At 37.1% G+C, this 22,864-nt stretch overlaps 1 protein-coding gene across 1 annotated transcript in view; it reads right to left on the reverse strand.

Annotated features, from left to right (window-relative positions):
* Positions 1-1,657: 1,657 nt before the first annotated feature.
* Tmx4 (thioredoxin related transmembrane protein 4) overlaps positions 1,658-22,864 on the reverse strand; it is a 34,981-nt gene continuing 13,774 nt past the window's right edge. The window contains exons 3-8 of the mRNA XM_021193608.2: positions 20,159-20,204; positions 19,325-19,453; positions 14,689-14,734; positions 5,377-5,478; positions 4,338-4,401; positions 1,658-3,160 (exon numbers count right to left, since the gene is read on the reverse strand). Of these exons, the coding sequence (XP_021049267.1) occupies positions 2,823-3,160; positions 4,338-4,401; positions 5,377-5,478; positions 14,689-14,734; positions 19,325-19,453; positions 20,159-20,204 (725 nt within the window). The 3' untranslated portion in view covers positions 1,658-2,822. The remainder of the gene's footprint in view (positions 3,161-4,337; positions 4,402-5,376; positions 5,479-14,688; positions 14,735-19,324; positions 19,454-20,158; positions 20,205-22,864) is intronic.

Below are 22,864 nucleotides of genomic sequence, written 5' to 3' on the forward strand. Positions count from 1 at the left end.
ACAGGGTAGATATTCCCTTAACTAGCATTTTAATCTCCTCCCCAGAAGATGTTACACAGTGCACTTATTCAAGCTTACATATACTCAAACCACATGGCAATATCTTAATTATCAGCCAGGAGTTGGCCCTAAAAAGTGAGAGTGTAGCTTTTCAGCTGTCCAAAGCTATCTGTGTCAAGCTTGTTTACCTTCCATTGCACTAGTTATTATAGATAGCAAGTACAGATCCTATGTACAGGATGAGACTGCAGTGACTGCCACACTGTGCAGTGGCCTGTGTAGTGAATGAGACATCTCTTCCATGTTCCATGATTAGCCTTCAAAACAAAACAATAACAACAAAAAAGTGAACTGCCTGTGCATTGCTCCCATGAGAATCTAAGCAAGTCAGTGTGGTTCAGCAAGGTTAAGGAGGTGAAGGATTAAGAAAAAAAATAAAAAGAGGTAATGGAATTTTCATATATTCCAATGAAGAACAAGGCACCTTTCTCTAGCCATCTGTGCATAAAGCACTATATACCCTCATTCCACAATTGCTATCTCATTCACCAGATTTTAACATCTAGAAAACAGCAATCTACAATTAAATAGCAGGTATGGCAATGGGAGGGAAGCATGGTTTTTGTTTTAGAAAATCATGTTTTCATGCACTTCAATACTGGATTAAATTTATTATGTACACAAAAAACGTATTAAATGTTTATCTAATTTTAAGGTGATTTTTCCCTTTAATTTTATATGAGCAAAGTATTCAAATAAATATAATTTTAGTGGTTTGGACCCTCTTCTCCATGACTTTTTCTTCCAACCTCCAATATCTTTTAAGTAGTATTAAGAAAGGAAATATATTATCTCATTATATTATTAGATAGTATTTGTGGTCCAATTGGAACCTGGTTTTAAAACATTTATCAAAGCCAAGGCAGACTGTAATCCTTCAAGCTTTCCCTCTTGTCAAATATCCCATTAAAACCCAGTATGTCAATTTGGAGGAGGGTACTTCACAGAACAGAGATGCAAGCCATCCCTTTCCCACCACTATGAGCTTGGATTTACTATTTCTTAAACACTCCATGCATCAGGAAGGATTACAAGGGAAGGAAGGAAATATACTGGCAGAAGAGAAGGTGCAGCTCAGCTCTATTAGGAAGATGAGTAAGTACCACAGAACCATGACACTTCTGAGTAAGGATATATCAGAAGGGCAGAAACATGGAAGGGCAGTAAGGTCTCCAGTTCTGTGATGGCCTCAGCCTTGAACTGAAAAACAGTTAACTAAGTTACAAAGATGAAATAAAAACATTTATAAAGAATGGATTGTCACAATAAAATCTTCCTTTGTGCAAGGTTTGTAGCAGCCTTGTGCAGCACAGGAGGGCAGATTCTGAACCTCCACTAACAATGACCCTCCTGTTGGCAGCTAATGCAAAGAAAGCGTTATCTAAGCAGCCAGAGAAATACAATACATATCCCTTTTTAAATCGACGAAACATTTTGAATTTCACAAACCTGTACTCATTATTCTGACTCAAGCCAAGGGGGAATAAGATTGAATTTAGTCATCTTTCATATAGCTAGAATCTAATTTTATGGATTTATTCTCAGACATGAGAGGGTAAAAGAGGAGAAAGAGTTTTTTTGTTTGTTTGTTTGTTTGTTTTTTTTTTTTTTTTTTTAAGGAAGCTGGGTTCCTTGATACTGATATTGGATTGAGCAGAGATTTATAATCATACAATTCTCCAGAGGATCAAGGGAGATAGAAAGAAACAAAATCATTTACCTCCTGATATTGACTTTCATCAATTTTTTTTCACCAAAAGGGTATCACTAAAAGCAAAGCAGACATGCCTTTTCAGTTGTTATTAAAGTGGTTCCAGAGAGATTTCTTGAGATGGAAACTAACAACCACAGACCTGAAGTCAGCTTTATAAAAATACCTTATAGTGACAAGACTTAGAGCACTTTGGGTTCAGAAAAACAAAGAATGTGGCTGAAGAAACTCTTGAAGAGTTATCCTGTAACTATAGGACCCAAACAAGATGTTGCGTGTACCTGTCCTATGAAACTGCTACTGCCTTTTGAATTTTCAGAGAGAATAGCATGTCTTTGAGACACTTGGCAGTCTTAGCCTCCTCAATTGTGGTTACCTCAAGCTTTACGTCAAGTAAGGGTAATCAATGCAGATCACTGCTGCCTGCTCTTCTCACTACAGAGCAGCTGTGAAACATGGGAGTCTGAAAGTGCAAGGTGGAAAAGTCATAGAGATGAAAGATAAGAAACAAAAGACAACAGAGACCAAAAGAGCTTAGATGACTCCCTAGCTCCATGCTGAAGTTCTATCTATACTCAGGTCTCCATAATTTCTAGCCTCAAAACAGTGCTGGGGAGCTGTGGTACCTGATGTTTCTGACATGACTAAAACACATGCTTAACACCGAAGGCAAAGACTTCCTGTACTTCAAGGATGCTCTGGAGTGCTGTGGTTTTGCTCTCACTTTATTAAGCAGCAACCTCATTTCTTAAGGTGCTAGTGAGAACTGCAGAGAAGTCCTCTGATTTACTCTTTGGCTCCCAAGCACATCTACTTGTTCTCTACAAGTCCCCACAAAGTCCCTAACACTATGGTGGCTAAGTGCTACACCTCTCTTTACAACATTGAGGCTTACTGCCATGTAACCACAGGGCCAGAGATCATCTTTTAAAAGTGAACATTGGTCATTCAGAAAAACAAAACAAACAACTAAGGACTTGGCTTAAACTGCAGACCAGAGGGAAACAGACTTCTTTTTTGGCCTGTATTTTTGGAAATGTCATAATGTAGCCTATGATCCCTTGTTGGCATTCTGACTCTTGCGCTGCCTCAGGGAGTCTTCCACCATGTCCTGAGTGTCAGCCGGATGAGCTTCGTCCTCCTTCGGGGACACACTACCCTCCTTCACAACTCCTTGCTCATTGGTGTCACTTCTCTCCTCATCCATGATGCCTGCCAAGTTGTCCTCTTCCTCATCTTCTCCTTCATCCTCATCTCCAAGGTCCTCTTTCTCTTCCTCATCATCCACAAGACTGTCTTTGTTTTCTTCTTCATTTGAGTCATCCTTTTCTTCCTCTGCATCCTGTAGCTGCTCAGCTCCTTGAGCCTCTCCAGGCCTCTGCTCCTGCTCTATGGAAGGAAGAGAAAAAAACAAAAAACAAAAAACCTCTGGATAAACAATGGCAACTTTGTAATTAACTCACTGTTTAACCAGGAGATAAAAAATGGGGATTTTTTTTCTTTTTTTTCTTTTTTTTTTTTTTTTTTTTTTTTTTTTTTTTTTGGTTTTTCCAGACAGGGTTTCTCTGTGTAGCCCTGGTTGGCCTCGAACTCAGAAATCTGCCTGCCTCTGCTTCCCAAGTGCTGGGATTAAAGGCGTGCACCACCACTGCCTGGCGAGTTTTCTGCTCATAAAGTGCTATCATGTGAACAGGTTTTCTGGTAGCAACTTAGCCTCATCTAAAAATTTCATATTTCCCTACAGTAGCACCACTGAGTGTATGATAAGGCAGATGGGAATGGAGTACAAAGTTTTGTTTTATGGTATACAGTATATATTGCATACTGTATAAAATACTAAATGACTCTCTGGTCATAGCAACTATTTCAGACAAGCCAATAAAAGTCATACTACCCAGGAGTTTGAGACCAATATCAGGAAGAAAAGGTCTCCTCTTACCACAAAGTTAAATTGAAAAAATATGCTTGGGAATACTAATAGTTTCTGAATGAACTTCATAAACATAGTATCATCTGGGCTGGACTTGAAACCAGAGAATTCCTGCAGCAGTTTACACTGGTTGCCTTTTATACTCCAAAATGCTGAAGGTCATACAAGACTGATAGCTATCTATGAAGTCTTAAAATCTTCAAGAACTAAAGATATAACCTTATTTAAACCCCTGAGAAATCCAGCACTACAAATAAAGGGCATCAGAGTCAGGCCTAGAAGTAAAGTGAATAAATACAGATTTGGTATAGTGACAACTGTCATAAGAGAGTCAAGCAATGTCAGCTCCTCTAAGAATCTTTTATTCCAATTCAAGAGTAAAAGTTGTTCACTGAAAAATACAGGGGATAAGCCCAAGGAGAAAATGCAATCTTCAATATAAAATATTTTCTAATTTTAAAAGTGGAAAGTAAATTTTATTCAAAGATGTATGGAGAACACATCTTTAGAGAACTCAGTGTAGGTAACTGATGATCAGTGAGAAGTGGAAAGCTATGGCCAAAATGCTGAGCCACAGAATCGATGGTATTTTATGGAACTCTAAAAATTCTACCCATGAGAACTCCTTGGACTTACCACAGCGTTCAGAGGAAGCTCTTGGAAGAGGCACACAGAAACATTCTGAGATCACCACCAGGATCTGGAGGAAACAAAGTTAATTTCACATTGAGTAGAGAAAACAAACTACCAAGACTCCTCAACATCAGATGTGTGTCTCTTAACCAGACACTTAGCAACTAGTCAAAGCTTTCAGAAAGATACACTTGACTGGAAGACCACTCCAGGGTATAGAATTCTTAAGTACTTCAAAAGAGCAACTGGCTATATGTAAGAAAATTCTGTAATACTGAGAGCTAAATTCTATTTTAAGCAGAGACTAGCTGGATTCACCTCTGACCTTGATGCATGAGTAGTAGATGGGGAGGTTTTGGGGGAAGGACTGTAAAAGAGGTGGGAGGGGAAGTTGTAGCTAGGTTGCAATATATGATAGAATAAATTAATAAAAAATATATCAAAGCCAGGTGTGGTGGTGCATGCCTTTAACCCCAGCACTCGGGAGGTAGAGGCAGGCAGATTTCTGAGTTCAAGGCCAGCCTGGTCTACAAAGTGAGGTCCAGGACAGCCAGGGCTATACAGAGAAACCCTGCCTCAAAAAACCGAAAAAAATATTAAATAATCTAGTCAGGTTTAGATATTCATCTGGAGGATAGGAACAAGAAAATCGTCTGTCATCTAACTTGTTAGGTATATTCTTTGTCTTTACCACAGTGGTCAAAGCAAGGAACATTATGTGAAGTCATAGCCAACTTGGTTGTTTTGGGAAATGACTACCAATTCAAGTACAGTATTTATTCCTTCTTTGACAACTGTGTATATTGTTTGCAGCATTAGTCTTCAGAATATTTAAGAAATAAGACTAGAGGGTGATATTTATGGTTTTCTCATTATATTACACATTATCATTGAAACCAAAGAGTAAATTAACCAATTAAATGACAGAAAATGCTATTTATGTACTTTCTTTTTATGGTCACCTTTTAGTTTTACATGAAGTCCTCAGCTTAAAGGACAAGAAAAAAAAAAAAAAAAAAAAAAAAGACCAGCAATGTCTTACCAGACCCATGAACAGGCCAAACACCAAAGTGGCAATGACGAAAAAAACGTAAGAACACCATGCAGGAATTCCAAGGGTCACTGTGAAATAGTTGTGAAGGTGCTGCAATCAAATGAGAAATGAAATGTTTACTTGAAGTGCAGGATTCTCTAGCTGTATCTCTAGTCTACAAACTGTCTCTCCACATATGTGACCAAAATTTATACTCGAGTGACTCCTAAAGAACAAGTCAAATTTTGTATCACTGAGAAACAGAAATTATCAAAATCGTATCTATTAAGATTTATTTTTTAGAGTTCAAGATCTTGATATAGGTCTGGTCAAATTACTTTGCCAGCTCTTGCTTCCATAGCAAAAGATTTTCTAATACCTTTTATGAAATCATTACCTCTTCCTCAGTACTTAATACTAACAGGGAATTTTTTTAAATATAAAACCCTTTGGTTCCTTATCAGTTGCTACATAAAGCAAAGTGATTGATGCCTTAGAGTATAAACCATTTAAATTTTCCACACTTACTTTTTATAATAGTAAACAATATGTGAATTACATATATGAACTGCTCGTTTCCAATCAACGGGTACTTAGACATAGACTTCCCAGGTCCATACTTCCTCATGTCAATTCATATTGTTTTAGATCATAAACTACAATCCAATCAAATAGTAGACACATAATTAAAAGGCTCCAAGTTAGACATCAGCAGCCCATAAAAACAATTCTTCCCAGAACTCACAAAAGTGATGAAAATGAGTAAAAGTTTCTAAATTAATCTCATGTTTCTCAAAATCTAAGTCATCCCTATTAATTTTTAAGTTTATATTAAGAAACTAAATATTTTATTCTGACCTGTTCTAGAGGAGAATCATGTAAACAAAACAAAAATTTATTAAATGACCAGAACAATCTGACAATCCAAAGATTCATCATTTAGGAACATCTGGTACTGATGTAGCTGGTAGCAGAGTCCATACAGTGCTGGTTTTATGGGCATGTACTATGCAACATCATGAAAGGATTATGGATGCTAAAGTCTCAGAAAGCTGTTGAGGTCAGAGAATATGGATTCTCTACAAAGGAAGTATAAAGACATGAACATGACATCCAAGTGGCCAGGGAGATCCTGGATTTTTGAAGATGTTAAAAAAAATGTGGGGCATTAGCTAAGAAAAGTTGTGGAGACCCCAAAAGAGAGACTATGTGCACTCTAGGTTTACAGTATTGGAGCCCTTTAGAGCCCAGAGAATGTCAGCATGAGTGCCAAATCTAGGAAGCAGAGTAGTGAGGTATGGTGGTTGCTTATCCACTGAATCTGTCTCACTTTGATCAAATCATTCCTTGCTATGCCACCATTTCACCACTTAAGGAATGTCATACCATATGCTAAAAATATCCAACCTGCCTTTTTACTCTATAAAAGCTCAGGGTTAAGAGACTGCCCTGAGTCTTAGAAGAGACCTGAAAATTTTTAAATAGCACTGAACAGTAACTATGAGGACTTTTAAAATAGGGCTTTTATGCCTCTTGTCATATGGGTACCAGGGGTAGAGTACAGCTTGAATATGAAAATGTACCCCACAGACATATGTTTGAATACTTGATACACACCTGATGGCAGTGTTTTCAATGGCTATATAACTTTAAGGGAAGAGGACTAGTCAGTGAAAGTAGGTCACTAAGGTCAGAGCCTGGCCTCAGTTCTGACCTTTTCCTGTACCGAAATTTGAATCCAGCAACATGGCTACTCTGGCTGGAATATAGACACACCCTTCATACAAACCATTAATCTCAAACAATGCTGTCTAATTGAGGGACAAATCATATAACAATTTGACAGAGATAAGGCCAGATCTTTCTAGAACAGTACAGACAAAAAAGGCTATTTAAGAATACAGTGGAGTCAGTCCAGTTCTATTCAGTTCATGCAGCAGAGACAGTTGAAGCCAAAGAATAAGAAGCAGCCAGAAGATTAGAACGAATTGACAGAGTTAGTTTTAGGCCAAGCAGAGCAATTCAGTGAGAAGCTAAGAGAAGCCAGATTGAATCAGTTAGCTTGGGGAAGAGTTTGAGCCAGGACAGATGAGTTGAACCAGCCAGCCAGAGTTCAGAAATAACTAGAAAGGGTAAAAATATTAAGCAGAAAGCCTGTGAGATGACAGTTACTTTCAGTGAATAAAAATTACATTTACCCTTTCTTCCCTCTCTCCTCTTGCCCCCATTACCACCCCCTTTCTCCTCTCTAATATTTTATTAATTAGTTGAGAATATCATATATTTTGAGCATATTCAATACCTCTCTCTCAACATCCTTTATGATCACCCTCACCGACTTACCCACCCAACCTATTTTCTTTTACCATTCTTTTCTTAAAAAATAAACACAAAACAAAAACTAAAATTTGTTACCCAAATACTTTGGGGTGTGGGACCTAGCCTCTCTCACTGCATGCTGAGATTTTGTCTGGCTTGAGCTTGCCCATGCCCTATGCTTGTAGTCACAGCCACTGTCTGATCATACATGCAACTGCCCTGTTGTATCTGGAAACCTTTGTTTCACTGTAGTCATACACCACCTCTAGCTCTTATATTTTCAGCCCCACTTCCTCGATGATCCCCGAGGAGAGGCATGTTAGATATATGCCACATTTAGGACTGAGTACTCTGTAGACTACTATTCTCTGCACACTGACCAGTAGTGGGTCTCACTGCAAAAAGCTCCTCTGATAAGGGCTGAAAATGTACTAATATTGTTTATAGCAATAAATTATTACAAGTTATTTTAATACTGTGTTCATTTAGCAGAACCATAGTAATAGGTTTTTCCCTAAGGTTGATGACCTACCTATCCACAGGTTCCTGGTCCCCATAATGCTGCCAGGTATGGGTTCCATTTCAAGGAAAAGGCCTTAACGCCAATCAGGAAGTGGCTGGTCATTCCTGTAACACTGGTGCTACTACCATACAGTCACCATTGTAGCTCACAAAGTATACAGCAGGGTAAGACTAAGAGTGAATTTTCCCCTCCAGTAGTACGCATAGTACCTTTCAGCACTATGAGAGTGAGTAAATAGAATGTAGCGTCTAGGTTAGTACCCGTTTGAATTCTCCATGTTTTGTGACTCATGTCTGTGGTATCTTCAGCAGCACGGTATTATCACCAAGTTCTGGAGAATAGCCATGAGAAATGGCAATAGCCTGTATGCTGTATATCTATGGGATCCCAGTAGCCAACTGCTCAAAGGGAGGTAACTGAAGCTTTTCTTTGTTTGCATATGGCTCTTCTACTGTATCCCTCTTATAGGGTAACTCTAACTTCCTTTAAATTCTTTTTTTCATATGTATGTGCATATGTTTTAAGACCCTTCTAGACTAAATGCCTTTAGTGTTAGCTTTCCTTCCCTATAGTTCCTCTTCTACACTAACCTCTATCTCCCACCCCTTTAAATTAATTTCTGTCTTTACCTCTGCAATGTCACTAGGTGGAAAGCCTCTACAACCATGTCTGGAGCCCTAGCCACCATGCCTACCTTCAGTTGAACTGTGAACTGAAGTAAATTCTTCTTCCATAAAGTTGTTTTAAAAATGAGTTTCCAGCTCTTAATCTTTTAAGAGATATTATTCTGCTCTGGCATTAGGTTAAAAAAAATGTATATGAAAAAGGTACTAGTTAAAAAGAGGCCCAGGCAAACACAGAAGTGGATGCTCACAGCCAGCTATTGGATGGAGCACAGGGCCCCCAATGGAGAAGCTAGAGAAAGTACCCAAGGAGCTGAAAGGGGATGCAACCCTGTAGATGGAACAACAATATGAACTAACCAGTACCCCCTGAGCTTGTGTCTCTAGCTGCATATGTAGCAGAAGATGGCCTAATCGGCCATCATTGGGAAGAGAGGCCCCTTGGTCTTGCAAACTTTATATGACCCAGCACAGGGGAAGGCCAGAGCCAAGAAGTGGAAGTGGGTGGGTAGGGGAGCAGGGTGGGGGGAGTGTATAGGGGACTTTCAGGATAGCTTTTGAAATGTAAATAAAGAAAATAATAATAATAATAATAATAATAATAATAATAATAATAATAATAATAATAAAGAGGCCCAGGGCCAATTGTTCAGAATAGTTCAAAAATCACACACACACACACACACACACACACACATTTAAAAAAGGACATGGCATTAATAATTATTACACATCGTGTCATAAAAAATAAATATACAACTAAAGTTGTCAGAGTTTTTTAAAGTTATTTTCAGGAACAGTACCAGGAAAGATTGTTTTTTACCCATTTCTGTCTTAGAAACTATCCTATATTCACAAAAGCCTAGGCAGTCACAAATTTGCCTAGCAGGTAGGTACCAATGTCACAGAGATTAACATTTTCATGGTTACATAAATCACAGCAGAAATCTCCTCGTTATCCCTGTCTCTCTATCTCAAATGGTTCACTGGAGTCTTAAACCTTCCCAGGCACATGGTAGGTGGTCTGATTATTTGAGAAGAATTTCAAATTTGCTTCAGAGAGCTTCCACACTGAAATGGACATAATTGGTAACTGTTTGATTGTGGGCCAGTCCCTCTAAGACACTAGTCACTCTAGAAAGCCATCTCCTCCTAGATGACCTCTGGAAAGGTGACAGTAGCCAGGGTGGGTAGGAGGCAGACAGAAGACAAAGGAGACACGACTATCCCCGCATAGTTAACCATCATGTATTGCTTACAATTTTTAGTTTGCATATAAAAATCTCTTCTTTTAAAGTCATGAGAATTTTTTTCAGGTCACCCCCCCAACACACACACATAAGATTTTTACCAGACAAATAATTTTATGGAACTGCTTCATCATCTTGATCTCATCTTGCTGTTATATTTAAATCATTAATCAGGATCATTTTTTAAAAACATGTTAACTTTGAATCTCAGATACTTTCTACTTGAATTTTTCATGATGTCACAGTTTTTTAAATGGACTACAAGAGGAGGTTTATTTTTACTCTATCACTTCTATGGAATGCATCTGTAAATTAAAATTTTTTGCAACAGGAAACTGATGTCCAGGCTAGTTTGCAACACATACAAGAAATTCAACAGTTGTCAGGGAGAAATCTTGGAGACAGAGTCTGGGAAGTCATTTTTTTCTATAAAGATTATCTCTAAAGAAAAGAGCAGCAAGTTTTGAAAATTACTTTTTAAATTAGCATAGAAAACAATGGGTTTAATTATATTATCTTCATACAAGTATTTCATGTATATAGCTTACACTTACCCTCCATCTCTCCCTTTTGTATCTCTGCAAAGCAGCCCACATATAAAGAGATACAAATAGATATGTATTGGTATATCTCTATGTTTGTGTTTTAAAATCTAGATTCTGGGCCGGAGAAATGCTCAGTGGTTAAGAGCGCCAACCACTGTTCCAGAGGTCCCAAGTTCAATTTCCAGCAACCACATGGTGGTTCACAACCATATGTAATGGAATCTGATGCCCTCTTCTGATGTGTCTGAAGAGAGCAATAGTGTACTCATATACATAAAATAAATAAATAAAAGAGAAAAAATGTATATGGAACAGTTTACGCTTTTCCTGATGTGCCATTGTCATTACTGGGCACATCAGGCTTAAGCTTTCAAGTATGCCAAGAAGACTGAGAACACCGAAGGCCTACTCGGTCTCAGGCATGACTCATGGATATATTTTCTAACTTGCTTTATGAATACTTGCTATTTTACCTTACACATGAAGATGTAATTAAGTGACTCTGGATGAATAATGTGTAGGTGCACAATGTCATATACCTTTTCTCCAAAACAAGTGATTAAAACACCCAAGAAATGTCTTAAGTGATTTTTAAAAAGGAATTTGTCTCCAAATCTTTGCATTCTGGGTCCAAGATGGCTTAGTATTTGAAAGCATTCTCTTATTTTAGTAAGTTTTACTTCAAGTTTCTTATATCAATTTATCCTTCAAGGGATCTATTTGACTTCTAAAAATATTCTGTAGTACTGTGATTTTCTTTGGTAATTATTGCTAAAGACTAATAACTAAGTAATTATTACAAAGCACTAAAATTAATGAAGTTGTTTTTAAAACTACAGAAATAAAATTCCATCTGTTTCCTCTGAGTTCAAATAGCTTTAGAAACCCTTATAAAGACTGGAGTTGTGGTATTATGAAACTATATATGTTGTTGATTATAAGAGATCCAGTTTAGCTTTAGATTTTTATGTTTATTTCTTTTTTTCAAGAGTGAGAATTTATTTTCTAAATAAAATTTCATATGATAAAACATAATTTTTGAGGACCCTTGTCCCTTCAATCGCTATAGACACACACTGCATTTTAAAAGTGATCATACTTTATATGTGCCTGCTTGAGATTACATATTTAGCAAAATCAACTTCTGTTTACATTCTGTTAAGGTCTATTGATATTTCATGTCTAGGTTATCACTTGATCTTCTGAAGAATCTCTATCTTTAAGCTTTTCTTTGTACTATTTTCCCTCTTAGTGAACAAACATTACTCAATATCCTTGCTTGGACTGAGTGGGACTTCCCTTGGAAGCTCTGAGGGAATCATCCCTGTATTTTGACTCTCCTCAATGTAGACTAGACACAGGATAGAATTAAACTTAGATTCCAGCCAGTCTGTCATAAATGTTGATCTGAAGACAGAGACTTTAATCCTATATGTATTTCCTATAAGTCTCATAATCTCAAAGCCTTAAAAATACCTTACTTATTCCTTCAGAACTTCCAAAGGCTTTGTAGGTTTCTTTTCCTTCTCATTTTGGAAATTTCCATCATAAGCTACACATAAATCCTTCTTTATTAAAGTCATTCCATCTTTAGTTTATTGTCACATTTATAAATGTTACTACCATAAGATACAATAAGCTTAACAAATAAATTCACAATCTACTGTGAGAGTATTTATTCAGGGGTGGGAAATAAGCAATTTATATCCCCTGTTTCTAAATTCTCAATGGCACTACATTTCAAAAGTATCACACTTCTTCCTAGGATAACAGTGAAATTATTAAGTTTTACTTATAGAAAATGACAAAGTATTTCATATGAGACTGTAGATATCCTGCATTCAGTCACATTAAAAATACTTTACTCAGTATGTCTAGAGATAAATTCACATTACCTAAATAGTTATCCCCTTTCCAAATTGTAAAAATACTGACCAGCCATGTCCTTTTTTTGTATAGGTTTAGTAACATTTTGTTTTGTTTTGTTTTGTTTATTGGATATTTTATTTATTTACATTTCAAATGTTATCACCTTTCCTGATTCCTCCCCCTAGAAACCCAATATTCTATCCCCTTCCTCCTGTTTCTCTGAGGGTGTACCCACACCTACCCACCCACTCCTGCCTCCCCACCCTCGCATTCTCCTACACTGGAGCATCGAGTCTTCAAAGGACCAAGGAACTCTTATTGATGCCCGATAAGGCCATCTCTGCTACATATGTGGCTAGAGCCATGGGTCCCTCCATGTGTACTCCTTGGTTGGTGGTTTAGACCCTGGGAGCTATGGTTGGTTGATAATGTTGTTCTTCCTATGGGATTGCAAACCACTTCAGTTCCTTCAGTCCTTTCTCTAACTCCTCCATTGGTTAACCCATGATCAGTTCTGTCTCTTTAATTATGTCTCCTTAGGTCAACATACTAATACTTGCTCAATGTTATATATGTTTTCATTACATAAAAGTATCCTACTCTATTTATCGAAAATATTTTAAAATGTCAGCTGATTATCCTGAACTTTATTTAATATATAAATATATATTATAAAATATATACTTAATATAATATATAGATATAACACATAATATATAACTATATATTAAATATATTATATGTTATATAATATAAAATACCTAAAAATATATAATAATATATATAAGAATAGATTATATAAAATATTTTACCAGATGTCTAAGTTAGAGCTAATTTTTGCTACATATATACTTGCATGAAGGGACTAAATGAATTAATCATTAAATAAAAGAAATAAGATCATTTCTATCAGTAGTCAGATCAATACCTCCATGAACAGGTAAATTCTTCTATGCCTAGGAAGGCCATCCCTTACTCTAGACATCTAGACTGTTACAGCCAGCACTGCATGGTCTGCTGTGTCCCAGAAGGATAGAGTCTTAGGTTTGGAGTTCATCTGCATCACATGATGCACACTCCTGAGGAATCAGAACCAAGCTCATGATTCCTTTCACACATTATTTCAGAATCCTCTTAATACTATTCTTGCATGGAAGCAATCAGTAAGGCCTCATTAGGCCAAGGTTACTTGTCTCCACTTACAGTATGAATAGTTACAAGATGTGTTCTAATAGCCTTCTGCAGGCTTCAAGAAGGGACCTTATGGATGTACAGCATCTCAATATAACTTGTTAAGAAAATGTATAGACACTGTGGTAATGGAAGAATAAGATGGGAAAAGAGATGCCCCCATTTAAATCACAGGAAACACATATGCATGCATGCATGAGCAGGAACTGCTACAGATTTTTATCTTAAGTTTGCTCTTATTAGCATTAGATCAAAAAGTAAATAACATATTTAAAGTATTGTATTGTTCACAAAAAGGAAGTAAGCAATTCAAACAAAATATACAATAAGTCTATGGCAATAAGCTCTCTCTACAGAGAAGGAAACAAATGGTCAAAGTACATATAAAAACCAAGAAATAATTCAAACAATTGGCCTAAATAATTGTCGTACTCTAAAGTGACTGCAGATCATTATATAAGCACATACAGCAGTGAGTGTTTTACACTAGTGGGCCACAATTCTTTTGATGCTTGTAGCTATTATACAACTCCATTACTGTAGTTAAACAATAGTCAAGAAACACCAGATACTATAATCATAATGGCTGCTCAAAGAAAGCTTTGTTTCTAAAACCAGAAAGCCCTTCTCAGGCTACACTTTGCTGCTTTTAGATACACAGAATGACTTTCATGCCTGCCTAGACAATCTTTGATCTATAAAGAGATTTTGCAAGGGGAAAATGAGATAAAAATAGAACCATACCACATAAGCCTTTTTGCTTTTATAAGGACTCATCACCAATCTGATAAAGTATGAGTCTGACACAGATTCCATGAGTCTATTTTCAAATTATTCCTTTCTATAAACACATATTACTATGATGAACCAAACATGAAAGTAGTTTTATGGCTTAAGAATTGTTAAAGTGCTTACAATTTTCTTTTTCCCCCTGTTTATAAGCTATATTTCTACTCTTTAAAAATATATATCTTCAAATATAATTGTTTTTAAGTACTCACCCAAATCTTGCCAGAGATGCTAAAAAGACCAGCCATTCCAGACATCCTACAAAAGAGAAGAATCCTGGTCAAATACAAAGACAAAACCAAGCAAAGCTCAGGCCAGGGACCATACCTTCACTGAGCCTGTACTTGCTCTCTCTCCTCCATTCACTTCAATTCTCAAAAAGGTTAGAATTCCTGGTCATTATCTAGACCACTCTGCTCTAAATGCATTCCAAATCTTTGACCCCTTATCCTTTCATCATACAAAAACCAACAGCTGTGAATAAATTATATATGAAGAAAGACAACATACGCTGGTGACAAAAGTAAAAGTTCATATTGTCTAGTATTTTTCAAGATATAACTATCATAAAGGTTCGTTTGCTTTTTCTTTTTAATCCTACACATCCTCGCTCTACAAGCACTGTGAGCTAACAAGCACTCGCTGTATGCCATTGTAAAACCAGAAGGCATTAGGTGACTGGCACAGACCACCCCAGTCAGATATGGGGGTCCCTGAGACGAGAGTTCTGAAGGCTAGGTGGGTAAGGATTCAGCATGACAAACAGAAACAAACGCAGAGGCAGTCTGAATCTGAATGCATTTTGCAGCTCTCAAGTAAGGGTTATAGAAACAAGTATTACAACTCTGAGAAGGTGTGTTTAGTGAAGCAATCACAGATAGGGCAGATAACATCATTGTCATTTGGTACAGAAAGGCACAAAAATCATCCAAGGCTAGTAGCATATTTCCAAGAGCAGGTTAATAAATTTTTTATGGTCTAACATCTAGTACCTAATTTTTGTGAATCTTCAAGGTGTAAATTTAAACTATTTTAATTCTTTTTATTTAAGGATTTCTTTATCATATACCAAAGTCTACTTCCAAAGATACACATGTAGCCATATGAAATTTTATTGTTCGGGAAGTTTATATCTATATAATACTATTATGTAATTTTGCAGATTATTTATGAAGTAAAGTGCTGGTTTTCCCATAGACAAGGTCATGGCTCGTGACCCCACTTCAAGGGATGGTTTCTTATCCATATTTCTCACTTAAAATTTTAGCCTAGGTTATCAGGAACATCTCACAAATAAAAAAGGAATAGAAGAAGATAAAACAGATAAACTGCCATGAGAACTACAGCTCAATATTTTGTTCTGGCCAAGAGTTCCACAACCAGGTTCAGGAGTCCTCCTCCTTTTGAAGTTTTCACATCAGTCAGTGGGATTTGTCACAAAGATTCTACTGAGGTTGGTGTGGCAGGTGACCACTTTCATCTTTCTATCACCAAATTTGAACCTGATGTATAACATACCACCTTTGTATCAACAGCAAAGTCTACCTGGCCATTTTGTCAACCTGTGATTGGATCTTAACCTGTTTGTTTTGTTGAGGACACGATTCCATCTTCCCTTCTCCTGCAATACCAACTAGTCTACTTCTCCAGAATCAGTCTCTTTAGCATGAAGACACATCACACTTTCCTCCATCTTTTGAACTGAGCAACTCTTTCCCTCAGAATGCCCTCAAGCTTCAGAACAAAATTATCTAAGAAGCAGTCCTCTCTTGCAATTCCTTCAGTGGTATGTCTTGAAATCCTTTAAATCTGGCTGCATCCTAGCCATTTGCCAAGGCCATAACAATGTCACCCTGCTGCATTTTATGCCTTTGTCAGACTTTATCTTTCTTTGCCTCCTGGCATCACAAGTAACTACTATTTCTTTCTTCTGTATCTTTTATTTAGTTTCTAGAAAATGTTTCAGTCTTTTTTCCTTCTGCCTCACTGGTACTAATTTTCCAATTTCTTTTCTTAATTGCACGTACTTATTGCATATACATATAAATACACAGTTGGGCTACATGTGGTAGCCATAAGATAATTTGCTTAAATCAGTGCCCTCATTCCACCATGGGAGACCCAGAGATCAAACTCGGGTCATTAGGCTTGGTGGCAAGTATCTTTACCTCCTGTGTCCTCTCACTTGTCTACTCACTTTTGATAACTTAGTGCTTAGTAGTTAACTTTGAGGAGGGTCATGGATTTATTCCAAGAACACTACTCTTTTACTTCTTAGATGTTACTTTTCATTCTAAGGCTTTAAACACTATCAAAGTCTTCTCTAATCATGTTCATCAATTCTCCACAGGAAATTATACACACTCACCATAACAGCTTTACAAAGTCTATATCTCTACCAAACCAAACAATCTTTTTTCTTCTTCCTTTTTAATAATTTTTATTAAATCCTTGAGAATTTCACACAATAAAATTTGATCATATTCACCTCAACCCTTCCCAGACCCATGCCCACCTCCCTGCACCCTTGCTTCATGTTGTCACTGTTATCTTGCTGCCTCCTCCTCCTTCTTTTTCCTAACCTATCAACTCCAATTAGTGTTAGCCATAAATTCCTAGGTGTGGGACCATCCTGTGGAGGTGGCTGACATACCAAAAGCCACCCTTAGGAAAACTGTCTCGCTCTTTCAAAAAAGAAATCCAGTACCATCCATAGCTCAATTTAGAGGTGGGGGCTCATGAATCCTTTCCACTCCATGCTAGAATGGTAACTGAAAGCCATAGTCTTGATTTTTCCTCCCTCCACCTCCATCACAAACCATGCCCCCTTACTTCCTCTCAAACTTATAGCCCCTTTTTGTTTTTTTTAACATCTAGCAGAATCTTGATGGTGGGAAATAACAGATTCACCAATTATTAAACTGGAATCCCAGAGATTTTTTTTTTCTTGTAAATGCCCCTCCTCATGTTAGCCAATTCCACCTTCAAAATCAACTTTAAATGTACTAATTTTCTCCATCTCCACCACTGATGACACCCTGATACAAGCTGCCTTTCTTTTGACTGGATACTGTAAAAACCTTCTAGGTGCTTCCTCTTACCTTTTTCTTTTTTCTACTAATTTATTTATTCACTTTACACCCCCTCTCCTCAAAATCACCTCCTCATATAGTCCCTCCCCACTTCCCCTTTTCCTCAGAGAAGGGGGAGATGCCCTGTGGGTTCCAAACTACCCTGGCACATCAAGTCACTGCAGGATTAAGCACATCCTTTCCCACTGAGGCCAGACAAGGTGGTCCAGTTAAGGGAACAGTAACCAAAGGCAAACAGAGTCAGGGACAGCCCCAGCTCCAGTTGTTGGGGTCCTGCATGAAGACCACGCTGCACAGGAGCCTAGCATAACTTCCCTCTGAGAGGTTCTACATAGCAGCTGACTGAAACAGATGCAGAGACCCGCAGCCAAAAATTAGACAGAGCTCAGACAGTCTTGTGGAAGAGTTGGGGGACTCAGAGGGGATAGGAACTCCACAGTAGACTAAGAGAGTTAACTAATCTGGACCATTTGGGACTACCAGAGACTGACCCACCAACCAAAGAGCACATATGGACTTGACCTAGCTGCCTACATATAAGTAGCAGATGTGCAGCTTACTCTTCAGCTATTCTTTTCCTCTCCAATCTTTCATCCTAAGAGTCAATTTGTTTTCACATGTACTTATACAAAATAACTAACTAAATCCCATCTTGACTGTGGTCATAGTACCTGTACAATTTATCTTCAGCCTACCTCTTACTCAACTTTGGCTCTGTTCCATCCTTTCAGAGTGTTCCACTCTGCCACCATGCTGCTCCCCAAGAACTTCACAAAGTCCTTTCTCACACTGAGGCTTCTGTGTAGGCCACAGTCATCCTGCAACTATGCCAGCCTTGCTCTTATCTGAGCCACAGCTCCTCCTGTCCTGGAAATCACACCACAATTCTCCCTTCAGAGCTACATCTCTTAACACCTTCTCAAGTAGGCCCATGACCCTCATTTTTCCAGCCTAATAGAAACTATGCTGCTATTTTTAACAGCTCTATCCAAATGATTATATCTTTCTAGTTTGTTTTGCAATCTGTCATACTAGCTTTAAGTTATCTAATAAAAGTAGTGGAGAAAGCAAGCCTACGTAGTGAAGTCATAAATACTTGGCTCTTACAACATTTAACATAAAAATCAGTGTCCAGTTATTTGTAGAATGAAATGCCAGAGGTGAGAAAATTTTAGGATAAGCTCCATATCTCCAAAGCACTAACACATGTGCCATGTGTTAGACCAACTATTATATTACATTGCTTCCATGGTATTAAGGATATTTCTTACACATGTATGTGCAAACTAGAACTACTTACTAACATGACCATTCAAGATTAAAGACAAATAAGGAATGAGTTAATACAGTTCAGCCTTTCCTACCTTACTAGATATTAGCAAAAACTATCCCCAGGAAATTATGCCAGACAGCCAAAACCACCAGTTTTATGTTCAAAATAAGTCACAAGAATCCCTGAGTATTGTAATTCAAGAAAAATTTCCTTCCAGATAATAGCAACCAGTACTCAATACCACATTTGTAAAGCCATACCACAGCTGGCATGGCTTACTGCAAAAGTTGGAGAAGTTTTCTGTAACACCTCCCTCCAATCTAGCCATTCAATTCCCACTACACTAAAACCTCTTGAAGTACATGTGGGTCACAAAACAAGAAGGATCTAAAAGGATCAATCAGTCTTAGATAAGAAGGACTATGAAGAAAAATCTAGACTTGTAAGGTCTATACATTAACATGGGACCTATTGATAACTTACGTTAGAGAGGCTGGGGACTTCCAGCCAGTGAGAGGCTCAACTGATTGCCATTTCTTCTCTAATATGTAATTCTGTAAATCTTCATAGATTCCTGGACCACGGTAACGGCGGAATATCCCATCTTTTGCACTATAAATTATGAAACCAAGCAGAAATTATATAAATCAAAATAGGAATTACATAATAATGATATATTATTATTTATCATACATGTAAACTCTGCATGAATTTTAAATTAGCTCATATGAAGAAAATACTGTATCCAGACATTAACCCAGAAGGCATGTGTTATTTTAATCTAATACAAATTAGAAATTCTAAAACTTAAGCATTTAATTTTCTATTTCATCACTGTATAATCTGCAACTATAAGCTAAATTTCCAGCAATTTTTAATCAGTCAATTCATTTACTAGCATACTTGCAACAACCAATTACTTTTATTTTTCCTATCAAAATAGCCACTGTTATCACATTAACAAACATTTTCAAACTTGTGTCATCTAAGTTTCTACCTCATGAACAAGAACAAAGCACACATCTCACATCTACCTCTAACCCTTCCCTCTCCCACCTACACAGCCCAAATAGGATTCACAGGAAGAGTCTACACATTCCCTTTCCTCTCCATTCCTAATGTACTGCTGGGTGAAACTGACTCCATTGAACCTGCTTGGCCAGTATCTAGAATGGCCCCAAGTGCTATATCCATGGAACAGTTTTTGCCATTTTCCCTTCACCTCTCATTAGCATGGTTCATTAATACCTACTTAACATATCCTCCTGCAGTGCTGAATTTTAGTCTTTATAAGATAATAAAATTAATAAAACTTACTGAAAAAATGCTGGGAGAGTGGTGACAAAGAAGCGGCCACTCAAACCTAGGAAAAACATAAACAAAAACAGCTAAAAGTTAAACTCTAAGTAACTCAAGTATCCAGTGTTGGGAAGTAGAATCCTCAAGGCTGCTATTATGACCACATGAAAATCATCACTGCAATTACTGAACTACATTTACTTATTATCTTTTGACTTAAAAAAAAAGAAAAAGAAAAAACTTTAGTTACTTTTACTTCCTAATACTTTCCAGTCACTGACACAGACATGTTTCACGTGTTATTCTAGAATTTTCTGGTTTATGTTTTACCTGAGATTATATGAAAGCTAAAAGAATATATTATATAACAGTAGATACAAGTTTAATACTAATTTCCCTACTAGTTGTTGAGGCTTTAGATAATCTCCCTACTAGTTGTTGTGGCTTTAGGTTAACCTTTTTATGTTTCAGCTGTCTCATCTATATAATGAGCATATTAACACTTAATTATTCTACAGCTAAATTATGTGAAGAACATAACACAGTCCCTAAGATAGTGAAGACTCAAAAAAATTATAGGTATTGACTACCGAACTGTCAATTTAAAAAGAACAGGGTATTATTTATCGAGAAGGGGGTCCTTTTAGATTCTCCTTTGTATAAAAAAGAACTCCAACATTTTACACTATCCAAATAAATCAGGAAAGGCAGGGTATAAACCAGAAGGTATGAGGTAGTTGAGAGTCCTTATAAATCAGTTCAAAAGTCAGAATTATATTCAATCCTTACCATATATTTTTAAAAAATCTCTTAATATAGTAACTGACTCTCAATATGTAGAAAGAGTTGTTTTGAATATAGAGACTTCTGAACTTAGAATGATTCTGAATTGACTTCACTGTGTATGCAACTACAAGTGATCATAAGTAAGAATCATTCATTGTATATAACATGTTAGATCCCATACACGTCTGCCAGGTTCTCTGACACAAGGTAATAATGAAATTGATCAGCTATTGTTCCTGAGTATTTTCAGGACAGCAAGCTCACATTGCCTAACCTTTCAGACTGTTCCAGACTGTTCATTTAAGCCTGTACTTTCTTAACATACAGAGACTGGACAGAAAGTGCTATAGCTAGCTTTCTTACAGCTAACCATTTTTCTAATTTTCTTGGGCCCCTAAAAAAGGAATTCTTCACCCCAATTCAGCAGGAAACAATTAGAAAAAGATCATTGTCCCTGTCCCTTAAATTGGGATGGAGGATTTTGGTATTTTATGAGTTATACATATGTAGGGGATTACAAATAATTATGGCCTTGAATAGGAAGTAAACAAAATAAGTTAAATTAAGGAATTTCATTTCTCTTTCCCTTCCTTTTCTCTTTCTTTCGTCTATCCTTAGGTAAGGAAGAGGGTTGAAAAGGTCTTTTTCCAATCTGTTGGTTGCCATTTTGTCCTATTGACAATGTCCTTTGCCTTACAGAAGCTTTGCAATTTTATGAGGTTCCATTTGTCAATTCTTGATCTTAGACAATAAGCTATTGGTGTTATTGGTGTTCTGTTCAGGAAAATTTCCCCTGTGCCCATGTGCTCGAGGCTCTTCCTCACTTTCTTTTCTATTAGTTTCAGTGTATCTGGTTTTATGTGGAAGTCCTTGATCCACTTGGACTTGAGCTTTGTACAAGGAGGTAAGAATGGATCGATTTGCATTCTTCTACATGCTAACCTCCAGTTGAACCATACCATTTGTTAAACATGCTGTCTTTTTTCCACTGGCTGGTTTTAGTTCCTTTATCAAAGATCAGGTGACCATAGGTGTGTGGGTTGATTTCTGGGTCTTCAAGTCTATTCCATAGATTTACCTGCCTATCACAGAACCAATTCCATGCAGGTTTTATCACAACTGCTCTGTAGTACAGCTTGAGGTCAGGGATGGTGATTCTACCAGAAGTTCTTTTATTGTTGAGAACAGTTTTCACTATCCTAGGTTTTTTGTTATTCCAAATGAATTTGCAAATTGCTCTAACTCTATGAAGAATCCAGTTGGAATTTAGATGGGGATTGCATTGAATCTGTAGATTGCTTTTGACAGGATGGCCATTTTTACTATATTAATCCTGCCAATCCATGAGCATGGGAGTTCTTTCCACCTCTGAGGTCTTCTTCAATTTCTTTCTTCAGAGACTTGAAATTCTTGTCATATAGATCTTTTACTTACTTAGTTAAGAGTCACACCAAGGTATTTTATATTATTTGTGACTATTGTGAAGGGCGTTGTTTTCCCAATTTCTTTCTCAGCCTGTATATCCTTTGAGTAGAGAAAGGCCACTGATTTGTATGAGTTAATTTTATAACCAGCTACTTAACTGAAGTTGTTTATCAGATTCAGGAGTTCTTTGGTGGAATTTTTGGGGTCATTAAGTATGCTATCACATCATCTGCAAATAGTGATATTTTGACTTCTTCCTTTCCAATTTGTATCCCTTTGACCTCCCTCTGTTGTCTGGCTAGGACTTCAAGTCCTATTGAATAGGCAGGGAGAGAGAGGTCAGCCTTAGCCAAAACTGCAACCAACAGATTGGGAAAAGATCTTTACCAACCCTTCATCTGATAGAGAGCTAATATCCAATATATACAAAGAACTCAAGAAGTTAGACTCCAGAGAACCAAATAATCCTATTAAAAATGGGGTACAGAGCTAAACAAAGAATTCTCAACTGAG

This window comes from Mus pahari, chromosome 3 (genome assembly GCF_900095145.1).
Source record: "Mus pahari chromosome 3, PAHARI_EIJ_v1.1, whole genome shotgun sequence".
Lineage (NCBI taxonomy): Eukaryota > Metazoa > Chordata > Mammalia > Rodentia > Muridae > Mus > Mus pahari.